The sequence below is a fragment of the Mesocricetus auratus genome, unplaced genomic scaffold (assembly GCF_017639785.1).
Source record: "Mesocricetus auratus isolate SY011 unplaced genomic scaffold, BCM_Maur_2.0 Super-Scaffold_4256, whole genome shotgun sequence".
Classification (NCBI taxonomy): domain Eukaryota; kingdom Metazoa; phylum Chordata; class Mammalia; order Rodentia; family Cricetidae; genus Mesocricetus; species Mesocricetus auratus.
Window position 1 is genome coordinate 56,281,636 of NW_024429182.1, and position 12,397 is coordinate 56,294,032.

Here is a 12,397-nt window from a genome sequence, read left to right on the forward strand (position 1 = left end):
TCACAAAGGGCCCCAAAGAGGCCTGCACTTCCCTAGTCCCATATGGTTCTAGAAAGCCCCTACCATGTGTGAAACAGCCTGCTTTTCCCAGTCTTAGCCAACATTCCAACTTTTGGGGGGCCCCCAGCAATGATGCCCCAATGTCAACAGGAAGTAGTTATAGAAAAGATTGTGCTGCCTCTTATCTCACACACACACACACACACACACACACACACACACACACACACTTATCGACAAAAAGTCTGGAATGTTAGGTCTTAAAAGTGGGCACTGGAGTCAGGTGTCATCCGTGTCCCGTGCCTCCCCCGCCCCCTGCATACTTCAGTCTTTATCTGTTACAGGGTCCTCCTGGCCAGTACCCTAAGCTTCCCAGCGCTGCCTTTCCCTATATAATCCAGCCATCATGGTTACCTGGCCCTTTTGGTCTCCCCTTTACTCTCTTGGCCCAGGCCACCCCTCTTGGTAAGCAGTTCCTCTCTAGCTCTGCCTCTCCTCACATGGCCCAACTCAGTCAGTCTTGTGTTCACTTGGGACTCTCTCAGACATTCCTGCCTCTAGCTATGCTCTCCCTTTTGTCTACAGTAAACCTCCCTCTCCCTCTCCACACCTAGGGCAGTCATGCCCTTCCTTTCCGTTTCTTTTTTCACTCAGTAACCACTGAACCATCTCTCCAGCCCAACCTTTGTTAAAAATTAGAACAGTTTAACAGTGTCACTTTTTTGGTTTGGTTTTGTTTTTGAGACAGTTTCTTTGTGTGATCCTGACTGTCCTGGGACTCACTTTGTAGACCTCAAACCCCCAAGTGCTAAGATTAAAGGCAAACGCCACCAATGCCCAGCCAGTGTCACTTTTTATATGTTACAGGCACTACTTCCCTCTCAAAGCATGCTCCCAGAATTCGCTTTATCACCAAATGGCTCTGTTGTGTTCTGGGTCTTTGCCATACGCTAAGTTTTGTCGTGACCTCTTGGACTGGCCCTCCTCTGGGACACCCTAACTGCTCCCCTTCTACAAAGCCCATTTTATCATCTAGAAGCAGTTACGGAGATATCAGCACTCTCAAATTCTGAAAGCAGTTTGAGTGACCTCTGAAAGGGGGACTAAGGGGCCATGGGCCATCCAACCCATCCCTCTTGCATTGTTTTCAGGACTCAGAGCTAAAACTGAAACCTTTTCTACATCAGTTAACCTCTTGGTCTCACCAGCTCTCAAAAACCGTGGAAAATTTTCAGATCATTTTGACATCCTTCAGGACCAACTGGAATCTTCAGCTACTGCTGTGCTCTGAGACAGATCTGACCATGCTGATGTTGATGGGACCTGTGCCCTCCTCTATAAATGATGCTGCTCCCGCACCAACAGACCCTAGCTGCTTTGAGAGGGGCGGGCCTAAAGACACAGGGACTGTAGGAAAACAGAAACAGACAGACTTGATCTCAACAGGCTGAGAGTGCTGTATTGGAACAGTGAGGGACCCCAACCTTTCTGAAGGTTGAGTGCATTTAGAGGGGCAGGGGGGCATATACATATACATACACACATATGTAAGTAGCTATCAGGACGTTACAGCTGTTTTTCTGTGCTTTGACTGGGAACAGGGTGGGTTGTTTCTGATACTTGGCATATTATTTCTGCAGGTGGAACAGAATAGAATGGCCAGACTAGGGCTAAGCTGTTATTTATTGCCCAGTACAGCCTAACTCAATTCTTCATGACCTGAGGCTATTGCTCAGCAGGGACAACCAAAAAATTCAACCACAAGCCTCCTCCTGTATATGGGCTTTTGGTTTCCTCCCTCTCTGGCTCCTCTCCTTGAACACTTCTTTTTCTCCTTGTTATCCCTGTACTTAGGTTTTCACCCTGTCTTTTAAAAGCTTACTTACTGACCATCACCCTGTACCCCCCAAAAATGACCCATGTAAGTTCTCTTAATGGGCCTCGCCCTACAACTCCATCTGATGCTGATATATCTGCAAAAAGACCTTTTAGATGCTGCAGAGGAACTCTGGCTGATAAGTCATCCCTTTGACTGCAAGCCAAATGCAATTCTAATCACTAGTCCTCTAGTTTCTCCTTTAACACTCTGTGGCTCCCAATTGCTTCTGCTAGCTCACTTCAGTGCAGCACTCCTGGCAGTGGAACAAGTCCCAGTCACTCTGTACTACTTCCTCTCACTGGCTTACTGGCCACACACACACACACACACACACACACACACACACACACACACACACACACACACACACGCATGCACGCACACACCCCTCCCTGCCACTCCCCCTCCCTTCCTTCCTGTGTAATCTGTCAGCTTCACTCTATAACCAAATCATCTGTTGTCGGTTCTCTACTGATTATGTCTTAAAAGTTTCTCCCAGAAGGCATGATGGCAACCGTATTTTCCATCACAGCCAATCAAGTTAAAACTCTCTTCCTGCTAAGTGACCAGAGGACCCCCTCTTCCAGACTCTGAATTAGACTGTGCCTACAGATTCCCCACAAAACTCCAGTCCTATTCCCAGAACCCCTATCCTCTCCAGCTCATTCCTTATCTCTTAAGAGTTGGAATATTTGGAATAAACTTTGAACAAACTCAGCCAGACCTTGACCAAGGAAGGCCCTATGTTGAAATTCCAACTCCATCCTCCTCACGGCCATTGCCAAACTCAGTTGCCCACTGTGATATGCAACCTGATAGCCAGGACAAGGCAGTTTCTAAAGACATAACAACCTTGTCTGAACGAACAACTCCAGGAGTGAGAAGCTGCAGGCTCGCACGTAGCCCCAGTCACTGCATTCCCCAAACCTCCATGTACCCCTTTCCCTTTAGCAGATACCCTTTCCCCATCGTGCCTGCCCCTTGATGTTTGAGATAAACACTCCAGTCTGCTGAGGTCATACTGGTCCCTGCTCAGAAATCTAACGTCAAAGCACACCCAGTTGGGTGCCCCTGTGTTTTTGTTCCTAATAACGGGTCCTGAGCCTCACTGTCAGTCTTCCACCTGTCATTCTCACATGATAGACTGACTACAGCAACCGGGCAGAGAAGCAGAAAGAAGTTCTGAGCAGAGTGCAGCCTTGAGTTCAAGAAGCGCTGACACTGGAAAGTCTGAATTTCTGATGAGGAGTGGTTTCTTTATGACTGTTTAAAGGAAATGTTGTCTCATGTGACCCTTTGATAGAAACACACGGTACACTTTGTTTACATTTCCCACAGTATTACCCAATGTCAATGACAAGGCCAGCCACAGATGACCAGTCACTGCAACAAATCACATGAATTATACTGAACCAAAATAAAGAAACAAACAAAACAACAACAGTAACAATGAGAACCCCACCGGGACTGACTGGGACAATGAAAAAGTCAGAGAGATTTGGGGCAGTCTCAAGAATTTTCTGCTTGTGGAAGGGACTAAGAAACATCTACCCCCCATCTTTCTAATGTCCCAGTGACAACCATGGTCAATGGAGAACAACCGAGTTTGTTTGGCTTAGATACTGCATGGGTGACCCTAAAGCAGACATGCTGAAAGGTCTGTACCCAGAACGGATAGTAGCTGTGTAGATGGAAACAGTACTCCCCCAGGCTTCTCCGATTATATACTCCATGTGCAGCTTTGGCAGAACGGCATACAAATTGATGTGGGGAGGTCGGATATTCAGGTAAGGTCCCTCCCCAGTTCCTCCTTCTATGATCGAAACTCTAAAGTCATTAGGTCCATCTGGGATGGTACAGCTGAGCTCATGAAGATGGCAGCAGTTGGTTCAAAGGATCGGAAGACAGCGCTTGCTGTTCAGCAGGGTCAGTGCGTATAGGTGCTTGCCACCAAGCCTGGCGAGTTCAGTCCCTGGAACCCATATGGTGGAAGGAGTAAACTGACCTCAATACATGCACACATTTAAGTAAATAAATGTAATTTAAAATTGAGTTGGGGGATAGAGAGATTTGGGGCAGATGACCTGTGGATGACCCTGGGAATGGATACCCTGGTAAGCAGGCAGCATTGTGACAGGGCTGGGGATTAAGGGATCTGGTTTCATCACATGAGGACACTGACCTTAGCTTCTTTGGGCCTAGTGGCTTTTGGGGACCAGATGTGTGGTCTCAGAGGCTTGGCAGTTTGCCATTAATGCCAAACAGGATCCAGTGTGGCCTGGTGACTTCAGAATACTTGGGATAGGACACATTGGGGCTCACATGACTGCAAGGGAAGATTGTCCCCGTTCTGCAAGATGAGTCTGCTTGCCCTTTAACTAGTACAATCACCGAACTTCAGTGCTAGGAATTGGGCTCAGGTCCTGCAGAAGAACAATGACTGCTTTTAACTTCTGAGCCTGGGACTCAAGGTGTTAAGTCACACACCACACTTTTGGTCACATTCACACAGCAGCTGTTAGTGACAGCCCACAGGCCTTACCTCATCAACACAGAATGTCAATTTCACATTCAAATGCCATCTCATGTCACATGTGAAAACCCAGATCAATGCCCTATCCAATCCCACACTTACGTAGGATAGGTGCTAAGTCTTCTGTTCGACTCCCTGCTGTTTCATTCGCGTACAGGCTCTCCTGCTGCTGCAGACTCCTCTAAAAAGCCAGGCAGACCACTCACAGCACCAGCACGCCATGTGAATTATGTTCATCCTCGAGGGCAGCACCCTGAAGAAGGAAACAACTAAAACCCCATCATGACAACAAAAAATTGGAGAGATGTGTGGTTGCACAGGGTCTATCCCACACAGGGGAGAGTATGGATATGGCTTGACATGATGGCAGCCATTTTGAGCTACAGCTGCCACGACTATCTGAGTCACCACAGTTGGGGTTTCCTACATATTTTGTTAGTAACAGAACTGTGAAAGCACATGTTCTCTGGATGACCTGGAGGGATGTGCTTGGCTCTTGATGGAATCTGAAGATAAACCAGAGACATTCTGTCCTAACCCATTACAACACTGTCTTCTGTTCCAAATGTAGGGACCCAGCTTGGCTGCCCAGCTCCTCGGGACCTTCCTCTGCCAGTAAGTTCACCAATATATCTCACAGTGCAGTCCTCACCCTGTCTGCCTCTCTCTGCCGTGTGTTTATGTGTGCACCTGGGCTGATGCATGTACATGTGTGCAGGTGCGTGTGGCATCTGCAGTCCAACACAAGGTGTCTTTTTCAATTACCCTCCACTTTAAAAAAGAAACATTTAAAAAATCATTTTGTTGTTTTCAAACAACGTCTCACTATGCTGCCCTGGCTGGCCTGGAACTCTCTTTGTAGACTCACAGAGCCTGCCTCTGTCTCCCAAGTGCTGGGATTAAAGGAGTGGGTCATCATACCTGGTTTAAATACATTTTAAGTTCATGCGTGTGCACACACATGTGCCACCACATGTGTCCAGATCAGAGGAAAACTTTTAGAAACAAATTCTCTCCTTCCATGTGGATCCCTGGAATTGAATTTAGGTTGTCAGTCTTGGTGGCAAGCAACTTTACTCACTGGCCAAATACCTTATTTTTTTAAAGATAAGATCTTGCACCAAACACACTGACTAGCATGGCTGACTGGATAGCAAGTCCCAGGGGTCCCCTGGTCTCCACCTTCCAGTAGTGGGGTTACAAGCATGCACCATGATGCCCAGCTTTTATCTCAGGGGCTGGGGATCCAAACTCAGGTCCTCAAGCTCGAACAGCAAACCCTTTACTGACTGGGCCATCTCTACAATGGCATCTCTCTTTTTGGTCTTGAGGCCAGGGATTATTCCAGAATGGGTGGAAGGTTCTCTGGTTTCTTCTCCCAGATGAGGAGGAGGAGCCACCCCCACTGACAGCTCTGTTTGAGCTCATTCCTTCAGTTCCTATGAAAAGATGACACACCCTCCCACTTCTAGGGAACTGGCAGGAGCCAGCCCCAGAGGACAGGAGGGATTTAGGAGCCAGGAGGAGCTCAACATAATTGTGGGCTGAGCAAGCCGTGGACAGCCACTGTCAGCAGTTGGTCAACAGGTGAGAAGGTTAGTATGCCCCTCTGCCTGCTCCCCCAAGCAAGGAACATGCTTTCTCTTACCCGCTATGGCACCCTGCTCCCTGCCTGGCTCTCAGAGGGGTGCTGGTGGCTCTGAGGATGCTCTCTGAGAGAAAGGGAAGGCAGTCCAGGGAACCTTGGAGGCCGAGGCTGCAGGCTTGGAATTCACAGCTCTGGGTGGGTCCATTGGAGAATGAGCATGAGGAAGATGCCCAAGCCACCTTCTGTATCCCCTTTCAGAACTAGCCTGGCCTCCACCATCCAGAATCCACACAGGAGTAGGAGTCTGGATTAAACACCCTTGGTATACCATGGGGCACTAAGGACCACAGAGAGAAAGGGTCCTGCGTCTGTCACCACCATGATGCGTGAGAGTCCAGGCAAAATCTCTAATTTTAAGATCCTGAGGATCTGCAATCTGACTCTGACAACTGGGCTTGTAGGTTGAGCCACCATCCCCTGGAGGTGCCAAGAAGGATCCTTGGTGACCAGCGGGGAGGTGACACTTACCAGGACACTGCAGAAGGTTTGGGACCATGAGAGGAAGCAGGGTCTAAAGGAGGGTGGGCCTCTGTGAGTGGAGAGATAGTTAAGGTGGTCTCCTGGGCAGGGGGCACAGCCGGAGCCAGGAATGAGGGTGAAACAAAGTACACAATGCTCTTTGTCACTGTCTCCTGTCCCTCCCTCTGACTCCCTCTCCCCCTGCCCTTCTCCCCCTCCCCTCTCCCCCTCCTCCTCACCCCCTACTCCTCTCCCTCTCTCCCTCCCTCTCCCCCTCCCCCTCTCCTCCCTCCCTCTTTCCCTCTCTCTCTCTTCCTCCCTCTCCTTCCCTCTCCCCCTCCTCCTCTCCCTCCCTCCCTCTCTCTCTTCCTCCCTCTCCCCCTCTCCCTCCCACCCTCCCTCCCTCTCTCTCTCTCTCCCTCCCACCCTCCCTCCCTCCCTCTCTCTCCCTCTCCCCCTCCCTCCCTCCTCTCTCTCTCTCTTTCTCCCTCTCTCTTTCTGTGTCTCTCTCTCTTCATCTCTGACTTTGTCTGCTCCTTGTCTCCTTGTCTGCTTCTTCCCATTTCTGTTTCTCTCTCTGTCCCTCTTCCTCTCTCTTTCTATCATTTATAATAGCTGTTCTTCCCTGGCAGCCCCTGTTCCCAGAATCTGGGTCTGAGTCTACACACCTGGACCATCCCCCAAGTTAGGACAAGGTCCCCCATGGGCCCTGTGGAAAGAGGTACTGCTCTGAGACCCCCTCCACTGAGAGCACCAGGGACTTTCCTGTGGCTAATCACTCCCCAAGAAGACTCGGGGCCCTGAGACCCATCACCAAAGCCCAGACTCTGATATGACGCTTCAGAGGAGCCACAGTCCTGCAGGACCCTGGGGATCTAGTGTTCTGCTCCAGATGGAGCATGTGGGGAAGTCCCCTAAAGCGTCACCCAGCACAGAACAGAGTGTCCTGGAGTCACACCAGGCACCATCAGAGACCCTTGGGTGGGTGTAATCGGGGTCTTGGAGGAAGAGACCTCACACTAGTACCACGATGGAAAAGAAAGGGGAGTCCCTCCACCTGTGGCCCCTTTGCCTGAATGTGGTAGGCCTCTGCAAGGGGGCACCTCCCACAGGAAGGGCTGGCCAGCCGGGATGAGAGCAGAGGATGCTGCCTCAGAGCACAGAGGTTGGGGCTCGGGGTGGGCGTAGAGAGATCACACACAGCTAGAAAGGGGCCAGGACGACTCTAACTCCGGAAGTGGGAGGCTCATGATGTCTTATTTCCCACCCTCACGGTGCGCAGCAGCTGGGTGGTGAGCACTGTCGCCCTTTGCAGGGGCCTCCCAGAGCGCCCACTGAAGACAACGAGGATGCTGTCCATATTCAACATCTGGGGCCCGGTCAACAGCGCGCTCTTCTACCTCAGCCTCGCTGTCAGCCTGGCCGGGCTGGGCGGCAACGCTCTGCTGCTCTGGCACCTCGGTCTGCACATCAAGAAGGGCCCCTTCAACGTCTATCTGCTACACCTGGCTGCTGCCGATTTCCTCTTCCTCTCCTGCCAGGTGGGCTTCTCCATCGCCAAGATGGCGGCGGGCTACGAGGACACACTCCACTTCCCGGTCATCTTCCTGTGGTTTGCTGCGGGGCTCTGGCTGCTGGCCACCTTTACTGTGGACTGCTTCCTCACCTACATGCTCCCCTCCTATTGCAGCCCCGCCTGCCGCCCCAGGTACACCTCGGTTGTGGTCTGCCTCCTGATCTGGGCATTGACCATGCCGGCTGTGCTCCTGCCGGCCAATGCCTGTGGACTGTTGTACAACGGAATGAGTCTGCTGGTGTGCTTCAAATACCACTGGATCAGTGTCGTCTGGCTGGTGGTGCTGACGAGCATGGCCTGCGTGGGGAGCATGATTCTCTTAATCTGTGGGAACTGCTGCTCTTTGCAGCCACCCCCCAAGTTCTGCAAAGTGGCCCAGTGCTCCGGGATCCTGCTGTTCTTCTGTCGCCTGCCCATGGTTGTCTACTGGTGCCTGCGGCCAGTCATAGCATTCCTGTTCCCCTTCTTCTTCCCACTGGCCACCCTCCTAGCCTGCATTGACAGCAGCGCAAAGCCCCTCTTGTACTACATGAAGGGCAGGCAGCTCGGGAAGAAGGAACCTCTGCAGGTAGTCCTCAACAGGGCTCTAGGGGAGGAGTCCCAGTCAAGACTTGGGGGGCTATCCCTGCCTATGAGTCAAGTGTAGAGTGGCCCATCCTGTCCTGTCCTCATAGCTGCCAGGAGATCCCAGTCTTGCTCAAACCCTTGCCGTGTCACAGTTTTGGCTCTAGGGACTTCGGAGCTCCCACTCATAAGCAGGGGAGAAGGGAAAGAGGCCAGGCTGCCTGTTGAACATGGCAAGGAGGACAGGGACAGACAGAGAGGCAGGGGCGGGAAGGAGGACCCCAGAGCTACAGCAAAGGCATGTGCCCTGCATCCTTCTGTCCCTATGGCATCCAAGCTGAGAAAACTGCCCCTCAGCCCCAGTGGTCCAGGCCACAGGAGCTTTGCCTCCTCCTGTCCGGTGACTGGAGGCTCAGCATCAGCTCCTGGGGAGCATTTGCTGCTCTTGGGGCCACTGACCCTTCAGCTCTGTCTACAAAGTCCTTATGTTGGATGCATCCACTGCAAGGCCTCATCTAAACTGCTATTTCTCCCTCCCTCGCCCCAACATTCCTCATAAAACACCAGGCTGCCTCCCCAATTCGCCAGTCTGGCATTACCCATGGAGGCCACAAGATGGCGCTGTTTTACCACTAAACAGATCCAGTCTGTCCTGGCCCCAGGGCCACTGCAAATTGTTACATACTGGCTACTTCTGCCTCCCAAGGCCCCCAAAGGGCCTTCACAGTGCCAGCGGGGTGCTCCTGCCTCCTACCCAGATTCCATCCCCATCCTTCCACTCTTCCAACATTGTGCTCAGGCAAGCTGTTTCTGCAGACACCACCCTGGCCTGACAGCCAGCTTCACCTACAGTTGGAGAAAACAGAAAGACAGCCAAGCTTCCAACGTGCACATTGTTTTTGTATGTTTTATTATGATGGTTCTTTAAAAATTTTTAAAAAAAACAACAATTATCTTCATCGTCATTCTTAAAGCACTCAAGCCCTGGGCCTGGAGAGATGGCTCAGCAGTTAGGAGCACTGGCTGCTCCTCCAGAGGACCTGGGTTCAGTTCCCAAGACCCACATGGTAGCTCAGCCATCTGTTCCAGGGGCTCTTGCGTCCTCCTATGGCCTCTATAGGCCCTGCAAACACATAGTGCACAGACACATAAGCAGCATTCAAACCTTGCTGAGAACACCAGGAAAATAAGTCACCACCACACTTTCCATCCAGATGGATACATCTGGTATAAAAGCGACACTCCACCCCTGTACCTCAGAAAACCCCTCCCTTTTGTGTGGGTACAGGTAGGGGCATATGCGTAGATGCCCGTGTGGGGGTGAGTGCAGGTACACATACATGTGTATGGAGGCCAGAGGCCAACCTCAGGCTGCTGTCCATAGGAGCCACTTGTTTTTTGAGACAGAGTCTCTCACTGGGCCCTGGGGCTTGCTGATTAAGCTAGGTTAGCTGGCCATCAAGCACCTAGGATCCGCCTGCCTCATGCCCTCAGCACCGGGATTCTAAGCATGCATCACCACACCTGGGCTTTACACGGGCTGGGGGGGTGGATTTGGGCCCTTAGGCTAACACAGCACACACTTTACCCACTAGGTTGTTTATTTTGCGATTTTAATTCAGAGTAAAGATTCTCTTTCCGTGCTATGTGAGACCCAGTACAGTGACACCATGACTGCCAGATAAAGCTGTGTTTCCCCATTTGAAAGGCCATCTGCTACTCATTCTGGGGACTTTGGAGAATGTTCTTAAGTGGAAAGAAAACCCTGCTTGTAGCCCCAAACAGGGGGAACTGTCTCTGTAGGGTTTCGTTCCTCCCCAGGATGCAACGGTAGCCATCCTGCGTCCCCAGACTTCCTTGAGACAGAGACCCCAGGACAGGGAAGCTGGGAGACATGAAACCCTCAGACTAAAGGCCAGCATGGGTTTGGGAAGGGTGGGTGGAGAGTCCAGTGGATGAGGCTGCTTTGGGGAGGCAGCACAGGGAAGGACGGCCTATTATTCATGCCCTTCACACCAGACCTCAAGGAACAGAGCGCTCCCTTCCCAGAGGCTTGCCACTAGGGTAAGGGCAAATAAACCTGAAGTCAGCTGCATCCTCCTTGCCCAAGGACACAGATGCGGAGCCCTGTAGGGCGTCCGTCTGTGTGCCAGAGTCGACAGGTGAAGATCACAGCAGCTGCCAACCCTGGAGCATATGATAAATGGCTTGGTCTCGACAGATGGGGGTGCAGGGCCTCTGCTCCCCAGGCCATTGCTGGGTTTGAGGATGCCAGTGAAGCCCAGAGACAGCAGCCATGCCTATCCCAAACCTAGAAGGGCTCACTGAGTGTCAAGGCTGCCCCTGGGCTGGCAAGACAGACCTGACTCCACAACAGGATGGCCAGGCTCCTGCACCTCTGCAGCTGGATGACCTTTAGGGATCACCTGGCAGCTCAGAGCCAGGTCTGCAGAGGAGGCAGCAGTTTGCCAGTACAGCTGAGCCAGGCTTTAGCAGCAGATAGCCTGCCCTAACCTTCAAGGCCTGCCCACCTGACCTCGTGCCTCTGTCCCTGCCTAGGGTGCTGTCTGTTTGCTCTGCGGGGCTGTGGCTCCTGGCAGCAGGAATCTGTCCTCAGCTCTTCTCCCCGGTCTGGGTACCACACATGCACACCGCCACAGCAAGCCTAGTGTGGGGCTCCTTCTCCTACAGCGAGGGTGTTGTCTGCTTGGTTCTGCGTCTCTCACCAGCAAGTGTGCTCCTGAGGGCTCAGAGCCAGCAAGCGGCAGCCGTGCCATCCCTAGATGGGAGGAGGAGCCATGAAGCATCATCCAGTGAATGGATGGACTGGCAGGTGCTCAGTGAAGAACAAGGTCAAATGAATAAATGATACAACGGACCGAAGCTGACTGTGCTGGGCATGAATTCTAGAAGCTTCCGGGCCAACTCAACCTGATAACTGGCATCAGACTCAGGCTCAGGTTTGCTCACTGCAGAGCCAGATTCCCAAGGTGGTCCCTGATTCTAGCAACTTCATTCTGGGCTCTGGGTGTGGTGCTGGGGGTGTGGACCTGCCACAATGGCTCCCGTCCCAAAGAGTTTCTTTCTATATTACTCTCCATCTTATTCTTAACCCTGGAGCTCACTGATTTGGTCAAACTAGCTGGTGAGTGAGCCTCGGTGATCCTTTTGTGTCCACTTGGCCCGTGCTTGGGTCACGCATCACCACACTCAGCTTCTTTTGTGGGTGCTGGGGATCCGAACTCAGGTCCTTACGCTGCATAACAAGTACTCTGCTGACAGAATCATTTCCCCAGCCCCAAACTCACATTTCAATAGAGGGGTTTTCTAACCCTATGAGTGAGATCTAGCCCTCCACCTCTCCGGAGCCCCTGTGCTTCTTCAGGCTGTCCCTTGTGGCTTTCCATACAGGTGTCTTGGCACGTACCTTACAAACTCTCCTCGAGGTATTCGTGGTCTCTGCACGCCATGTGAACTCGATCTCTTCATTCTTACTTTCCAGTTGTTAGCACTGACTTGATTTTGTCTGTTGACCTCACAGCTATCCTTTCAATCTACTGCATTCACTGATGGCTTCCAGGATCCTTGTGAAAACTCCTGAAATTAGCAAATAATCATGGCCTCTGCATCTCTGCCTTCCATGCTATCCTATTGCTTCATCACAAAGGCCTCTTTCAGATGGAACCACAAAGGTGGGCATCGCTGTCTTATCCCCAGTCTTAAAGGGAAAAACGCTTT

At 51.7% G+C, this 12,397-nt stretch overlaps 1 protein-coding gene across 1 annotated transcript; it reads left to right on the forward strand.

Annotated features, from left to right (window-relative positions):
* Positions 1-5,894: 5,894 nt before the first annotated feature.
* On the forward strand, positions 5,895-9,695 carry Mrgprg (MAS related GPR family member G). Its single transcript, XM_005064128.3, has 2 exons — positions 5,895-6,007; positions 7,802-9,695. Exon 2 carries the CDS (start codon positions 7,869-7,871, stop codon positions 8,739-8,741), a length of 873 nt encoding a protein of 290 aa, XP_005064185.1. The 5' UTR covers positions 5,895-6,007; positions 7,802-7,868; the 3' UTR covers positions 8,742-9,695.
* Positions 9,696-12,397: the final 2,702 nt, after the last annotated feature.

Coding starts and splice junctions, on each gene's coding strand:
- Mrgprg (XM_005064128.3), top strand. CDS start 7,869: ATGCTGTCCATATTCAACATCTGGGGCCCGGTCAACAGCGCGCTCTTC.